This window comes from Castanea sativa, chromosome 8, assembly GCF_040712315.1.
Source record: "Castanea sativa cultivar Marrone di Chiusa Pesio chromosome 8, ASM4071231v1".
Classification (NCBI taxonomy): Eukaryota; Viridiplantae; Streptophyta; class Magnoliopsida; order Fagales; family Fagaceae; genus Castanea; species Castanea sativa.
Genome location: NC_134020.1, coordinates 38,675,837 through 38,692,050, shown reverse-complemented (window position 1 = coordinate 38,692,050; position 16,214 = coordinate 38,675,837). Strand labels below are relative to the sequence as shown.

Here is a 16,214-nt window from a genome sequence, read left to right as displayed (position 1 = left end):
TAGACCAATTCCAACGATTTTCCAATCCAAGATCTTTTAAGAAGTATTTGACCAAATTATAGAAATTCAGATTACATTGGAGGCTAGAAGGATTTGACCAAATTATGTGTCATACGCAACAGTCCCATCTCTTTATGTATTGTCTATTACGCATAGGTTGTCTGGTCTCTGTCTGAGTGGCCACTTTAGGGTCTCAACTCTTGAATGCAAGTCAGGTGCTATCTATCCAGCGAGAGGAATCACAAAACTTTCTTCAGAATCAAATACGTTTGGCTTGGATGCGGCACAAGGGAGAAAGATTTGAAGAATAAAAATTTTAAGATCCATTTTAGACAGTTCATTTATTTTCTGCCACAATGTGCTATATATCAAACAATGGGGTACAGCTTTCCAAATAATTATATTCTGATGACAGACCAAAACTGATCTTTGTCAAGAAACTAGCAAATCCACACTCTTCAGCAAAACCCGATGAACTCCAAACAAACCAAACACCAAGGTACACAACTTTGTAAATAAACACCAATTGTGTATTTTGAACAATTGAATATGTAAAAAGGTTAAGTGCTAACAAAAAAAAATTAATTCTATATTATTTTATCCTTATCTCATTGAACAGATCAAATCCTGGATCCATTTTTTTTTTTCTGGTAAAATTTTAAAAATGTAAAACAAACTTCCATATGCGATTTTGAGCATGTCATAACTTTCAATTGTTGACCTACATTAGGTTAGGTTTGTATCAATAAACAGACTAACTTCTAGAATAACAAATAAATAGTTTGTAATTGAAATTATTTTATCAATAATATTATCATAGATACGTAGAGACACTCGCTTTTTATGAATTTGGATCTTCAACCTTTCTTACTAAAATAAACTAGCCACTAATAATTATGAAGGAAGAAGTAGAGGGCGGCTAACTAAATAAACTAGCCACTATTTGGGAAGAAGGTATCTGAAGAAAATTCTGCTCAAATCCTTGGCCACTAATTAAATAAACTAGCCACTAATTAAATAAACTAGCCACAATTTTCAATTAGGTTTTCTCAGCTTGAGCACTAGCAGGCCAACCCAACTTCCAAACTGTTCTGTTCATCAATAAGATCATTGGACTTGGCAGAAGGTATTCTGTGTCGCTTCAAAATTTTAGAGGAGGCAATCTTCGCCAAATTATAGTTCAGTACAATGACCCTTTCATCATCCAAATCAAACCTCACGCTCTCATTACTACAGTTCTCCACAATCTGGCATAAATGCTTCAGATTTTCAATTTCTACACCATTCACTTTCTTGACCTGCGCATGATACAATTAAAAATTTTCAGCAACAACTTGGCTATGTACTTGGCAAAACTTCCAAGTTGACTAAATTTCTAAGGAATTACAATAAACCTCCGTTATCAAGGAAACTCCCTGAAATTTGAAGTGTGACACATAAAACCTCCAAATTGTGGATAGATCAAAGGGAAAATGTAATGTTTTTCGTCAATAGTGATAGAAAAGTGCATGTAGGGCACACGTGCCCATTTAAAAGCCCTGAATGCAAGAGCAGATTGAGTGTGAAATCACCTGGCCTCTTTCCAAGAGATTTAAGGATATTTTTTGACGTTATCTTACATTTCTCAACACATGATAACTCTTGAGGTGGCAAATCATTTTTCAACTAATTTCATAAGTCATCATGGAAGGAACTAGTTGTAATCTTGCTAAATGAAAGATAATGGCCAAAAGATGGCCTTAAATCTGTGAGAAAGAGGTGGAAAATTATCCCGTCCTTGCATTCAGGGAGTTTAGATAGGCACACACAAGTCGCAACCCTGCATGAATTTTTCCATTACCATTGAAAGAATATATGGCATTTGCGTATTAATCTGCACCACAAGGGGGTTATGTGCTATGCTTCAAACTTTAAGGTTGTTTCATAAATTATGGACAGACCACAAGGGGGTAGTTTGCATTTTCCAGGTTTTTATGTAACCAGGGAGTGGGAGTGGTAGTTTGCTATGCTTCAAACTAAATCTCCCACTCCAAAAGTCCACTCTGCTTAATATTTGCATCTACCAACAAAAGTTCTTCTACAGATAAAAACACTTATGGTATAAAAATCTTAGTAAGTTGATTTTGGAGTTTGGACCATAGAGATTTACAGGAAAATCAGTACCCATGGTATGATTATTTCAGTGTAGACTTAGGAATTTGGACGTAGAAAATTTACAGACATATCAAGTGCCTGGCTTAAGCTTCCTTGTTCTTATTTTGATTGTCTGTGCCTATTTACAGCTAGTTAAAAGAGACCCATTAAAGTTATGAGAAACAAACAAGATAAATATAAGCACCTGTAACTCTGCAAGACGTTCGTAACCCGCATTGATATCATCCATCAGTACCTGAACAATAGAAGCATATGTCACCAAATATGAAGTATTTTACCGTACATAACCAATATAACAAAAATGTAGTGTCCAATCGAAGAATGAATTTAATGATGTGATGGAGATTCAGCTTTAGAAGCCTTTTAACATAAATGAGACAATTTTCTGTTTAGTAGAAAATTTTCATATGGCAACATAAGGGGGTGCAGTCCTAGCGCACAGGATATCCAAACAAGAGCAAAGCTCATGAACTGTCCCAATGACTCTGTAAACCCCCCTTCCCCTCCCCAAAAATGAGTCAAATACCAGCTTATTCAATCAACAAACCAAAATACATGTAACCTGGTAAATCCCAACAAAGAACTGAAGAAGCCTACAGACCTGAGAAAGGACAACAAGTTGTTCACCAGCCTTCTTAGGCAATTCCCTAAGTGCACGTTCACATAATCGACGTGGTGAAGTATTATACCAGTCTTCACCATATTCATGAAGGTATGGCTGAGTGAGAGGAACAAAGACCAGTCCAGCAAATATATAATAACTTGGGAGTATATCAAATTGATGAACTGGTACTAATGGCTGCAGCTGCAAAATCCAACAATAAAATTTCAGTTAATTGACAGACCATTGAATTAATCCAGATGAAATGTTGAAGTACTCATTGAGGGCACAAACATATACAATCAAAGATGTGTAATCCTAAAAATATCCTCTTGAACCAGATAGCACACGTCCTCCAAATAAGCTAGGTCATGTGAAAATTTATATGCCATACCCACCCTAAAAGTTTCTCAAACTAATTAGCAACCAAATTAGGAAGGGAGAAATAAACCTTCCACCTGGGCCTACAAAATTGTTACCTCCCAAATTGGGCAAAAACAAACAGAAAGGGACTTACTTTTGCAATTACCAATACCTTCATGGTTTCCTTTTTATCACTGCATACTATTTTTGTCATATATGGACATAAAGGTCAATTAATATAACACGAACCCTTCCTTTTTCTCTAGGAACCAAACAAAATAAACACATACTCTTTTCTTCTGGATTTCTACTTTCTTCCATATAACCAAAATTACAAATAAGACATAGTTTCCTTTCCCATTCCGTTCCCTTCTCTTCCCCTTCCTTCACCCTTTTTCATTTCTCTTCCCCTCCCCCTTTGGCTACCAACGCTAGTGTTAGACTTATTCTAACAATAGGGGGTTGGCTACATAAATCTTACTTCACAGAAATTACAATTCACGACTGTTTTGTTCTCAACCAAAACTCTTGCCTTTTCTCTTCTCTCTCTCTCTCTCTCTCTCTCTCTCTCTTCTTTGAGTAGTATCTTTACAAGTGACTGTTTCTTTTTTTTTTCTTTTTCATTTAAGAAAACAAAAATTCCATTTTTCATCTAATTTATGTCAGTTCAAGCAACTTTGGATATTTTATTCAGTCTAGGACGAGATTATTGATCTTAAAAATGAAGCAGAATGACTTACAGGTCGAAGGGTGATACTAAATTCACACTCTTTGCCATCCCTCAGAACTTTAACTACTGCTGTTTCATTGGGTTTCTTCATTGACACTAGATAATCAAATGTTATCCGCTCTCTGTTTCGGAAAGGAACTGTGTGGTGTGTAAATCACAATACAAATTATGAATGTAAGGGGAGAACAACATATGTCCAAAAATGCACCTTGAAATATGAAGATAAATCAAAAAGAAAAAAAGAGAGAAAAGGAGAAGGGGAAAAAGTAATAGGGAAAAAGAGAAAAAAAATAGTTTATACAAACATATTTTCTAGCAGGAATGAATGTCAATCTTCTTCTCATCATTTGGTTCAGAGCAGGCATACCAATAAACCAATGTATATGCTGTTTCTTGCGCAAAGAATACCAGTATGGGGAAATAATATCTAAGTATTACATTTTAAGGGTTGCTCTCAATTTATTTTACTCAGAACTGAATTAAAATTTTGTACCTTTTGTAAGAGTAGAGACAAAGTCTACGTTAAATCAAAATAACCATACTTGCTAATGTAGTAGCATGCAATGCAAACCAGCATGCCACAAAAATTTTACATTGGATTATCATAAATAAAGAATAGAAAGCGAGTACCAGTTCCATCATTTGCTATAGGCACACCATCAAATGCGAGGATAATATCATCCTTCTTCAAGATTTTGTATGCATCTGCAAGAGGATTAATTTTGCTCACAAGTACCCCAGTCATTTCAGGGAGCATTTTGAAGTGGTTTCGAAGTTGGACATTTTCAGTAGGCTGGCATACTAAACCCAGAGAGCAGAACCCAACATATTTTCCACTTTCTTCAACACCATCAAGAAAATGTTTTATTACTGGAACAGGAATAATATAACTGCACAATCCAACATGAAGGAAAACATTTTCATAGATAATTTGTCTTACACAGTTGGAGATATGGAAAAAATTACTTTAACTTTATGATGAAATGAATTATGCTAGATAATTTGTTATTATTATTTATAAGTAAAATGTTTGAAGATATTACGCTTGATAATTTATAGCATATATTCTGTTTGCATGTGGATTTGATCTCATTTAAGTTGATATAAAATCAAATGCCAAATAACAACTATGTTTCCCTAGGATAATGCAATCTCACGTATACATTGTATCCATTATTGAAACCAATACACACTGATATTGTCAACTTATTACCAAATGTTGGTGGACATGATCCTTCCAAACTCTCCAGATGCAGGACAGCCTGCAAGGAACAGCCAAGCTCTGTGGCTTTCATCTAGGAAGATGAAAAAAGCCTAGGAATCACACATATGATGAAGAATTAACAACTCTAATGTAGAACAATTGACCAGTGGAAGCCTTGTGCTTGATTTGGAGAATATTCATGCAAGACCACACAAAATAACATGCAAGACTCTTTTTTTATAATCTCTATTTCAAATATACAAAGTTGATACATCATAGGGATACATTGAACCAAGATTTGCTATGCCCTTAAACAGACTGAATTTAATTTGATGCCGCATGGCATAAGAAGATGAATGGAGACATGCGATAAGAATGAAATCTTCTATGAGTTAGTGGAAGTAAATGCTATCAGGAAATAAGTAGCAGATTTTAAAGAACATAAGATCCAAAGTATAGAAGTGGAAGTGATAAATGAAGATGAGTTATCATCAACCAAAGTGAAAATCAACTCACCCAATATTTTCAGCACCTGAAAGGTTTTGAAAAGCTACGCCAGCAACTTTATTGGCCATGATTGCTGGGCCACCACTATTCCCCGGATTGATGGCTGCATCAATCTGAATTGCCATAAGTTGGGTTGCACCATGTACATATTGTGTGGGTTCAACCGTGGAAACAACACCTTTAGTAACGGAAATGTTGTCCCCGCCTGCAATTAATTTACACTATGTTGTTAATGTTGTTGATTAGTCATATTGACACACAGATCAATAGATACAAGAAATATATAAACAAAAAGAAAAAAAAAGTAAAACCTTGTGGATATCCAACAACAGCAACAGCTTGTTGTAGAAAAGGGATGTCTCCAAGCTCCAAGAAGTTCATTCCCTCCCAAAAATCCTGGCTTTGAACAGGGAGAAGAGCCAAATCACATTCATGACCAACAGCTTGAACCTCTGCTCTATACTCGGTAGGAGAACCATGCTTCCTCACAAGTACAAACGTATGATCAGCCACTACATGAGCATTTGTAATTATCTTTCTTCCAGGGATTACAAACCCTGCATTCACATCACACATATATACACTCTCATTGCACTGCACAAAAACTCTCTCAAAACATGTGGTTTAGCTGAAATTTAGTTTTAACTGAGCTAACTTCGCTAACTTCGCTAACTTCAGTTGGGTAAAAGTATCAAATTTCAAACTTGGGTAAAGTTGTAGGTTGCCCTTTAAAAGAGAGTGAGTATATGGAAAATAGGGAAAAATACCAGAACCCATGGATTCACGCTGGGACTTGTTTTGCCAAGGGAGGATGTAATTGGGGCTGCTACTCACTGTGAAAATCTTCACCACCGAATCCAATGCCAACTCTATTGCATCTCTATCTTTATCCTCCTTATTTATCGTCGTAGTCGTTTTCTTTTGCTGCTGTTGATGCCTCACAACGCCGCCGCCGCGTTGTCTTTGTCTATTGTTCTTGCTGTTTCTGAGCACGTGAGCCGCCAATGTAGTAGTATAACAGTCGCCATTCCACAAATGGGTCTCATTGTTTTTGTTGATTTGTGTTGTTGATGAAGATGAAGATGAAGAAACATAAGTATTAGCTTTGCTAATAAAAATACTATCAGTGCTAGTGTTATTGAAGCGCTTCAAAATTGAATCTTTCAGCAATAAGTTATTATTGGAAGAGGAGGAGACCCTGCGTACTGTACGGACTGTTGAACCCAGCATATCTCTATTCTCTTTCTCTCTGTACGAGTGAGTAAGAATAAGAAGCTGAAGACGACGACGAAGACGAAGACGGAGAAGTTGAAGAGGGAATAATGTGGGTAGGTTTTTTAAGCAGGGCTCTAAAATAATGGGCTTCTACTACTCATCAGGATTACCTTTCAGGCCCGAATTTGAGTACCTGCTGAGCCCAACCCCAATCCAACTTCCCCTTTCTGGTTCGGAATTTGCTCTTCAAACAAGGCTGACTTCGGTTGCAGATTCTTTGATTTTGACGGTGGGATTCAGAAGAGAATGAGTCGCATAATAGGTCAGGGTATTAATTCTTCTCCAAGGCCGGTCCCAAAGCTTAGGCCTAAGGCCCCCATAAATTTAAAAAAAAAAAAGATTTCCTTGGGAAAAATAAAGGCTCCAATTTTAGGGTCGGTTTGAGATGTGTGTTTAAACAATAATTTTTATTTTTTTTAAAAATATGCGTGGATGAAAAAGCGTGTGAAAATACATGTAATGTTGTTTAAAAATTGAAAATATGTGTTTAAGTTGATGTACCAAACATGCCCTTAGTCGCCCAAAATTTTATAAATGATTGACTACTTTTTTTTAAACAAGTGATGCTATGGATGCGGGATATGCCAAATTTTACTAGACTTACAAACTAACATGTAATCAATTATTAAAAAAAAAAATCATATCGTGAGTTTTAGCTAGCTCAATTGGTAAAGTTTTCGATGGTTGAATAAGAGATATGGGGTTCAATCACCGCCTACACAAAAAACTAATTGGTATCTTGGTTTGATGATAAAGAGCTATCATCAGGAGCAGACATCATATGTTGAAACCTTTTCTCAAAAAAAAAAAAAAAATCAAACCCTTATTAATTAGATTGTTGAAGTTCAACAATCAAATTCATTGTCACATTATAATGTGAACATTTTGTAATTTTTTTTCCCCCTAATAAGGCTTCCAAAATAGGAAGCCATAATAGAAATTTAACTCAATTGAAACCCTAAAATGTTTTTTTAAAAAAATGTTACAAGTGTATTAGATCATCAATGGTGACTAATCTTCCTCTAATAGTTCGAGACTTTAGATTTTGTAAACTAATCTCATACAAAGCTACACACTAAATAATATCTATCTATCTATCTATCTATCTATCTATCTATCTCTCTTAAAAACAAGATATAAAATTAAATTTTAGATTACAATTTTAGTATCGTCATATATTCAAGTTAAAATTTATTTTTGTTAAAATTGATGCTTCAACTATGATATTCCATCCTTTATATGAAATTAAATTTAGTTTAATTAGTATTACTCATCAATTTATAAATTTAATGGATCCAACTAGTCTTAATTTAATTAGTATTAAATAATTTTTTTTAATTAATGTTTACATATAAAAGACCCCAAATTATTTTGGGCCAGCCTTGGCCTTGTTTTTCTTAGTCGTATATAAAATTCAAAGAATTAAATCAAATTAAAAAATATAAATAAAAAATGTTGATGTGGAAAATTATGGATTAACAAATTTGATGTGGCAGAATATAGAGAGGTTAACAAAAAGTCAAATGTTTTAATTTTATAATATATATATATATATATATGTAAAATAGAGAAGTGCTGATTCATAACATTTTTATAACAAATCATAAGTGATTAGTTGTTATTGGTTCAAATTTGAATCTATCACTAAGATTACTTTTTTGCCCCAACAATAACAACCAGCAACAACCTGCCACTTAGAATTTATTGTGAAAATATTGTAGACATATCATTTCTCTATAAAATAAGGAGTACGGCTAGAAGGGGATGTCATAAATTATCAAGGGTTTTTATATAAAAAAAAAAAAAAATTCAAACTCTATAAGAAATATATCATCTTTACTTTAGCTTAAGATTAAGGGTTTTCTCAACCCAAAAAAGAAAAGAAAAAAGCATAAGATTAAGGGATAAGTAAAATCGATGTAGGAAAGTGAAAACCAAGTTAGATGTATTAAATATTAACCAAAAGAAGAAAGAAAGTGGAGATAAGCTTTTAAAGATAGTGAGATCTGATGTAGCTTCATTTTATTAAAAGTTTACAGAAGTGTGAGACACTAGGAAATAACTTTTACTGATGGGAATGGGAGGGGGGGTTTTTCATCAGCCTTTCCAGTCACATTCGTATTCGGCATTCGGTGGCAGTCACTGGAAATAAAATAAAAAGAGGAGGGGCATAAAGGTAATTTCAAAATAGAAACCTAACGCATATTCTATTCTTTGGAGAGTAGACTTACGGTTCCAATTAGACCTTTAACTTTAAGTTTGAAAATCATAGTAACAATTTAGGTTCAGTTTTGGTGGGCGTGTGACACGCAGGCTCTAATAAATTACAAGCTCTATTCTACAATTATTCATTCATTCCCTAAAACCCAAACTGAAAAACAGAAACTTTGAAACCCCCCAAATTTATTAAAGCCAACTCTCTCAGATCTCTATCTTTCTGTAAAACCAGAATCACAAGAAGAAGAAGAAGAAGAAGAAGAAGAAGCTGTTATTGTTAGAATTTTTGTGGGTTGAGTTTTTGATCTTTCTGTGTAATTGAAGTTTGGAGAGAGAGAGAGAGAGGGAGAGAGAGAAGAATGTTTAACGGAATGATGGATCCAGAGATGATAAGGCTCGCTCAGGAGCAGATGAGTCGAATGTCACCTGCCGATTTCGCTCGAATCCAACAACAGGTTTCTTTCTACCTAATCATTCAACCTATGCCTCTAATTTTGAATTTTCTCTTTTGGCGTTATTACATAATCTGCTGATTTGATTAAATTCTGAGTTTTGAGAAATGGGTATCTCAGAAATTTTCATTTCAAGTTCTGGGTATTGATGTATTTGAATTATGGTCGAATTGGGTGTAATTGGGGCTATAATTAGCACTCACATTTGCAATTTTTTTTTTTTTTTGGGATCTTTAAATTGTATAGTTTTGTTGGTTATAGTTATTGTTTTTATATGGGTGTATTATGTGAATGGCATTGCAGATGATGTCTAATCCAGATTTGATGAAGATGGCCACTGAAGGCATGAAGAACATGAGGCCTGAAGACTTGAAGATGGCTGCAGAGCAGTTGAAGCATACCCGTCCCGAGGAGATGGCTGAGATTGGTGAGAAGATGGCTAATGCATCCCCCGAAGAGATAGCGGCTATGCGTGCCCGTGCTGATGTTCAGATGACCTATGAGTTGAGTGCAGCTGAGGTGCTGAAGAAAAAGGTAAATTTTTAACCATCTCAAAGTAATAGCTATCCATTTATCTATGTTAAATATGGATCAATTTCTCGACAATGATTAAGACCTGTGCTTGACAACCATGATATTAGTTTTTGAGGGCCTAATCATCTTGTGCTTGTGAGGGCTCTTCACTTTGAAGCTAAGGATGTAAAAAGGAATGCATTGATAGTAAAAAAAGGATATGTCAATTAAAGAGATAATAGGGACTTTGGATAGAATATAAGGGTGGAAAAGAATACATGTGGCCCACCTTGATTCGACTAAAATGTTAATTTAAATATAAAAATTTAAAGCTTTAAGCATGTCATTTTAATACTTAAGTGTGAATTGAGAAAATAAATTAATGCAAAAAATGTCAAATATAATCTTTAACGGACAAAGTTTTACTTCAATTTGGCTTGGAGGAATCTCTTCCATACCATTATGTGGTGGATTATTAGGCCATCCACATGTATTAAATCACATGGTTTACTAACTCATTTAAAAAGTAATGTGACTATTAAGTAGGTCATGTGACCAAAAATACTAGTGGATGCTTATTTGAGTTTCTATGTAGTGAGTTGGAGGAAAATTCTCTTTATCTTTAAATCCAAATTCACCTTACAAGGGGTATTGCTTTAATATGGAAAGAATTTTAAAAGAGAATAAAAATGTAAAATTCACTTGTATATCACTTTTCAAAGCTAAGACCGACAGCATTTAAGATATATATCGATTCTATAAAAGGAAAGAAGAATTTTTGGTTTAGAGAAGTCAATGAGTGGCATTTCTCAGGGGAGGGTTGTTGGGGGTACATTTATCCAAGCGACACAAGTCAAATTTTTTCTGGTTGGGGTTAGAAGTGGGTAGACGGGTGATAGCCCCCCTTCAACCCTCTTGGCTTGGTCCATGTCTACCATGCGTTTATGGATTTATTTTCAATTTGGCAGGGGAATGAGCTTCACAGCCAGGGAAGGTTCAGTGATGCCTCGGAGAAATATTTGCTTGTAAGTGGACCTTTGTGTCTGTTTGAACCTTTTATTTGCTCATTCATACATTCATTTATTTTTGTTATTGGTCCTAGAGATTGTTCTCTTGCTGGGTGTAGAGTCCCTTTTAACTGATATGATATTGTTTTTGCTCTCTAAATCTTAGGCAAAGAAAAATTTACAAGGCATTTTATCCTCCAAAGGCAGAACAGTTCTGTTGGCATGCTCACTCAACTTGATGTCGTGTTATTTGAAAACAAGACAGTATGATGAATGCATAAATGAAGGCTCTGAGGTATGAAGAAGTCATTTTTCTCTTCTGGTATCGTTGTGTTATATGATATTGGTTGTCAATCGATCATGTCTATCTCCATACATTTTGGCGTAACAACACCCACTGATAAAACAATATGTAGTAATTGAAACTAATAAATTAGGGAGCCTAGCATAACTGATAATATAACTAGGAAGAGTATCCAAGAACATAAGCTAAAATATTTCCTTTTGTCATGCTTTATGCTGCCTATGCGAGTGGACATTAATTTTTTATCAGTTACTTTCTTCACATGCCTGTAAGTGTCTTTCCATCTTTAATATAAGTTATTTATTTCTTTTATTACTTCAGGTTTTGGCATATGATGCAAACAATATCAAAGCTCTTTACCGAAGAGGGCAAGCATACAAAGAACTTGGTCAATTAGAAGTGAGTTCTATGTATTTTTATGCAGTGATTAACTAATAGGTCTTTGAAGGATGTATATATTAATGCAACTGTATGCTGATTTGCTTGTGTTATCTAATGACATTTCTGAATATGTTAGGATGCTGTGTCTGATTTGAGCAAGGCACTTGAAGTTTCCCCAGATGATGAAACAATTGCAGATGTTTTAAGGTGTGCTCCTCTCTCAATCTCTATCTATCAACCAAAGAATAATGAAAGTATTTAGCTAACATGTCATACGTTCAGCTGATGCATGCATCAATGTGGGTCCTTTGGACTTGGTTTGAGTGGTGAGCCATATGCAATAACAGCTAATCTTTGAGATCTTAAAAAAGAGAGAAATTTTTTATTTTTTCCCTTGAGAATCAGTTGATAATTTAATCCAAATAGTTTACAAATTAAAATTTTTTAAACATTTCATGTTTTACCTCTTTAAACCTACGGTTTATACCATTGGGATTGTTACCAATCCTATAAATGGCTCTTATATTTCAGAAATCAGGATTCTTGATTTTTTGGATTTCACATTCCCTCTTATAAGTTATTTAACTCTCAGTTTTAACATAAAGAATCTGAGCTGTCAAATTTGACAAGTTAAATGGTATCAAATTGCTGACATAGGGATGCAAAGGAAAAATTGGCCAAAGAAGGGGGTGGGCATGCACGAAGAGGTATGTTTCTTTCTTGTTTTTTTGTTTTTCCTTTTTTTGGGGTCCCTGTATTAACTTTTTAAATGAGTGAGATCTATAGCATATATATCTCAGATATACAACCTTTTGACTTATTATTGATCTTTGCTTGTTTAATAGGTTTAGTGATTGAAGAAATTACTGAAGGGGTTGAGACTGTCTCTTCCAAAAATCATAAAAGCTCATCCATGGAGCATTCAGTGGCACAGCCACATCAAAATGTTGATTCTACTAAGAGTCAAAGTGCAGTTAACAGAGGGGGTATTATGTCCAATTCTGAGTCTTTGCATGCTTTGAAAGATGACCCAGACACAATCAGGTTTGTTTGTGTCCATAAAAGAGTTTTTGCCTGCTTGTCTAATAATAATTTCTTGTTAAAGATTACTTGCATGTGACCATAACATATTACAGACCTCATTTAGTTTTGGAGTATTTGGTGAGGTCTTTGTTGTTTTCTACATTGAATTTTGTTATTTGCTATCATGGATCCTCTAAGATACAGTAATAGTAATACATAATTACCTTTACTATGAATAATTTACATCATGTACTGCAGAAAAAATCTCAATGGTTGGTATAAAATTCCGTGCTTAAGCCCAATATATCATGGAGGATGTAGTAATTTGATAATGCAATAGTTTTGTTTGGCAAAATAAAAGTGATTAAGAGTGGACATTGGATGAACATCTATTTTCACCTGACTACTTTTCCATAGCTATGCATTCATTTTGTAAAGAAAACTTGCTGAAATATCCCAGTTCAGGCTATATTTTGCAACAAGTTGTCTCAGAACTGAATTTAATCTTGAAATAAGATGTAGTCCTATTGGGAATATATATATATATATATATATATATATATATATATATATATATATATATATATATATATATTTCCCCCTGCTGAATTCTAATTTCTAAAGGTCTTGTCCCGTTGATGCATCCATTTCTATGTTCTGTACAGTCATTGAGTTATAAATCTGTAAGATAGCTAACCTTTGTTTGTGTGCATGGTGTATTTGTTTTATAGATCGTTCCAGAATTTTATTTCAACTGTTGATCCGGACACACTGGCTGCCATGAGTTCTGGAAAATCTGGAGAGGTACCTCCTGAAATGGTTAAGACTGCATCAAATGTGATCAGCAAGATGTCACCTGAAGAACTTCAAAAAATGCTTGAAATGGCTTCTTCATTTCAGGGGGAGAACCCATATTTTATGGGAGGTTCCTCAGATAATAATCCTGGCAGCTCAGTTCCTCCAAATATGACACCTGACATGCTTAAAACAGCAACTAATATGATGAATAAAATGTCACCGGAAGACCTTCAGAAGATGTTTGAAACGGCATCATCTTTGAAAGGGATGGACTCATTTCCTACAGCAGCAGCTGTAAAAGGGCTTTCAGATGCTGGGCCAAAATCTTCAGCTGCCCAGGAAAATCCTGTAGTTAATAGATCTAGTGTTGTGGGTGAATCTAGTTCATCTCGTGATATATTTTCAAATTTAAGAACTTCTACTCCATCAACCTTCCCATCCTCGACTCCTGATTTGCAAGAACAGATGAGAAACCAAATGAAAGATCCAGCAATGCGGCAGGTTTGTTGATTTTATAAAAGCATAAATTAGATGTTTGGTTGCTTTATGTAGATTAAAAATAAAATATTTGTCCTAGTGAAATGTTCTTTAATGTTTAGTGAAGCCCAGTTTGAAATCAAATTTTTTTTGTCCCCCCAAAAAAAATCTGTCAGATACTATATTAATTTTTATCATTAATTTAAAACTTTATTTGATACAGTCAGACTACATATGTTATGAAAATTTTCGATTTCTATGTGTATTTTTTGTTTCTACTTTTGGATATTACTCGGTCACTGGATACTGCTTGTTACTGAAAAAGTTTAGCCCCAAGGATGAGTTTGTGCTTTGAATTGTTTATTGTGCCAATGGAATCACATTATTTTCTGTGGCTAAAAGAGTTCATGAATAAAATTTGCATGATCTTTGGCAGATGTTTACATCAATGATTAAGAATATGAATCCAGACATGATGGCAAACATGAGTGAACAGTTTGGTATGAAGCTTTCTCGAGAAGATGCAGCAAAAGCTCAACAAGCAATGTCATCATTATCACCAGACGACTTGGATAAAATGGTACCAAATCTTTACTTAAGTTTTTAATGCATTTGTCTCATTCTTTATAACAGAACTAGCTACAAATTTTTAATTTGCACTATAGTATTCTAGAATATGTTCAGTTTGTCTATATCTTTGCATCCTTAATTTATAAAGAAGACATTTCCTCAAGTGTTTAGATATGATTGAATTAGATATGATTTGGATATGATACTGCTATTGTCATGAGTGAATTAGATATGATTTGGATCAACTTGACTTTTGGAAAATGGATGAAAATAATATCAAAGAAAAGTGAAAACCACATTATGAGACTTTATTTTTGGTATAGATTGTCTCAGGATTGAAAAGAAAACCTATAACGCACCCCTCAATTTAAGTGAAATTTATGTTGTTTCACTCTCATCCTATGTAATGTAATGAAAGTTTTTAGATTCAAATTGTCTTTAGATGTTTAAGTTGTTTGATTCAAAAACCAGTCATTGGAGATGAGGTCCCGTGAAGTTACAGGCTAAAAAAGAGTGGTCTTGAGAAAATATACCTAGCTCGTCTGATCCAAAATTTGCACAGCTTACTGTTACTGTAGTTGATGATGAATGTGAATTTTTTCGGTTTCCTGTGAATTGTTGGTGCAGATGCGTTGGGCAGACAGGCTTCAAAGAGGAGTGGAAGGTGTAAAGAAGACAAAGAATTGGCTGCTGGGAAGACCTGGTTTGATTCTGGCTATATGCATGCTAATTTTAGCAATGATCCTTCATCGGCTGGGATACATTGGTGGCTAGAATCTCTGTCATGTAAAAATCCTATATAAGTTCATACTCTGGATGATTGACGAGTGTTGAAGCTGAACATCCTTCAGTAATCTCCAGGAGGGACGGAAAATGCAATGTAATGTTTACATTAAGAAATGGAATACAATATAAAAAGGGGTTAGGGAGAGAGAGAGAGAGAGAAACCGGTTGGGGTGGGGAGGGGGTTGTTTGATGGATAAACATGATGCACGAGATTGATTTTTTTTTTTTTTTTTAATGCGGAATTCTTTGATTTATTGAAACCTGTACTGAAATTAGAGGAGATAAGATTACAGTGCTAAAAGGGATTCTCAAGGAGAGACCCCAATTACGGAACTGATTGTCAATAAACTTATGTAGCGTGCAATGATTAAGGATATGTGATTTCTTGAGTCATATTGAATATATATGAAACCGGACGAGTGAGTAGAAAACTATCGGGACTCTTTTATTTTTATATAAATATTTTAGAGAGAAACTATATGGGACTTGACTCTCTGGAATTATTGCTTATAAGCTTTGAACATAAGATCGGCTTCTGCTCCACCTCACTCCAAACTTGAACTAAAACCCAAGTGGGTAATAAAATAAGCAGTTTCATTGTGTCATGTCAAATTTATCAAAAAGTCCAGCCACACTATTTTAAGGATTCATTATTTTGTTTAACATATTGGGTTGCATGCAATTGTTCATAAAAGATATATAGAGAAGGCACAGTCGTGTGAAATATTGGGTTACATGCCACGTCATTCCATAAAAGAAATTTCTCAAAATTGTGGGTTTACAAAGCAGATCGTTCTTAATTAAAAATCTCCAGCCATTTCATTTTATTCATCGCTCCAAGAAAGTCTCTTA

The 16,214-nt window shown here is 34.5% G+C and overlaps 2 protein-coding genes across 2 annotated transcripts; one reads left to right on the top strand and one right to left on the bottom strand.

Annotated features, from left to right (window-relative positions):
* Nucleotides 1–721: 721 nt before the first annotated feature.
* On the bottom strand, nucleotides 722–7,038 carry LOC142606948 (protease Do-like 10, mitochondrial). The gene is made up of 8 exons (XM_075778325.1): nucleotides 6,327–7,038; nucleotides 5,871–6,116; nucleotides 5,569–5,764; nucleotides 4,479–4,738; nucleotides 3,859–3,986; nucleotides 2,756–2,959; nucleotides 2,339–2,389; nucleotides 722–1,298 (listed from the first exon to the last, which is right to left on the bottom strand). Exons 1-8 carry the CDS (start codon nucleotides 6,787–6,789, stop codon nucleotides 1,062–1,064), a joined length of 1,785 nt encoding a protein of 594 aa, XP_075634440.1. The 5' UTR covers nucleotides 6,790–7,038; the 3' UTR covers nucleotides 722–1,061.
* A 2,083-nt stretch (nucleotides 7,039–9,121) lies between these two features.
* LOC142607887 (outer envelope protein 61) lies at nucleotides 9,122–15,755 on the top strand. The gene is made up of 11 exons (XM_075779546.1): nucleotides 9,122–9,506; nucleotides 9,807–10,037; nucleotides 10,985–11,041; nucleotides 11,190–11,318; nucleotides 11,649–11,726; nucleotides 11,845–11,915; nucleotides 12,366–12,415; nucleotides 12,554–12,752; nucleotides 13,463–14,030; nucleotides 14,443–14,586; nucleotides 15,204–15,755. The coding sequence occupies exons 1-11, from the start codon at nucleotides 9,411–9,413 to the stop codon at nucleotides 15,348–15,350; spliced, it is 1,770 nt and encodes a 589-aa protein (XP_075635661.1). The 5' UTR covers nucleotides 9,122–9,410; the 3' UTR covers nucleotides 15,351–15,755.
* The last annotated feature ends 459 nt before the right edge of the window (nucleotides 15,756–16,214 follow it).

Excerpts from the sequence above, each read along its gene's own strand:
- LOC142607887 (XM_075779546.1), top strand. The coding sequence starts at position 9,411 with ATGTTTAACGGAATGATGGATCCAGAGATGATAAGGCTCGCTCAGGAG. Across the intron at positions 11,319-11,648 it reads GCATAAATGAAGGCTCTGAG|GTTTTGGCATATGATGCAAA; the intron begins GTATGAAGAAGT and ends TTATTACTTCAG. Across the intron at positions 14,587-15,203 it reads CAGACGACTTGGATAAAATG|ATGCGTTGGGCAGACAGGCT; the intron begins GTACCAAATCTT and ends TTGTTGGTGCAG.
- LOC142606948 (XM_075778325.1), bottom strand. The coding sequence starts at position 6,789 with ATGCTGGGTTCAACAGTCCGTACAGTACGCAGGGTCTCCTCCTCTTCC. Across the intron at positions 5,765-5,870 it reads TGTTGTTGGATATCCACAAG|GCGGGGACAACATTTCCGTT; the intron begins GTTTTACTTTTT and ends AATTAATTGCAG. Across the intron at positions 4,739-5,568 it reads TCAGGTGCTGAAAATATTGG|TTATATTATTCCTGTTCCAG; the intron begins GTGAGTTGATTT and ends TGGATTGTGCAG.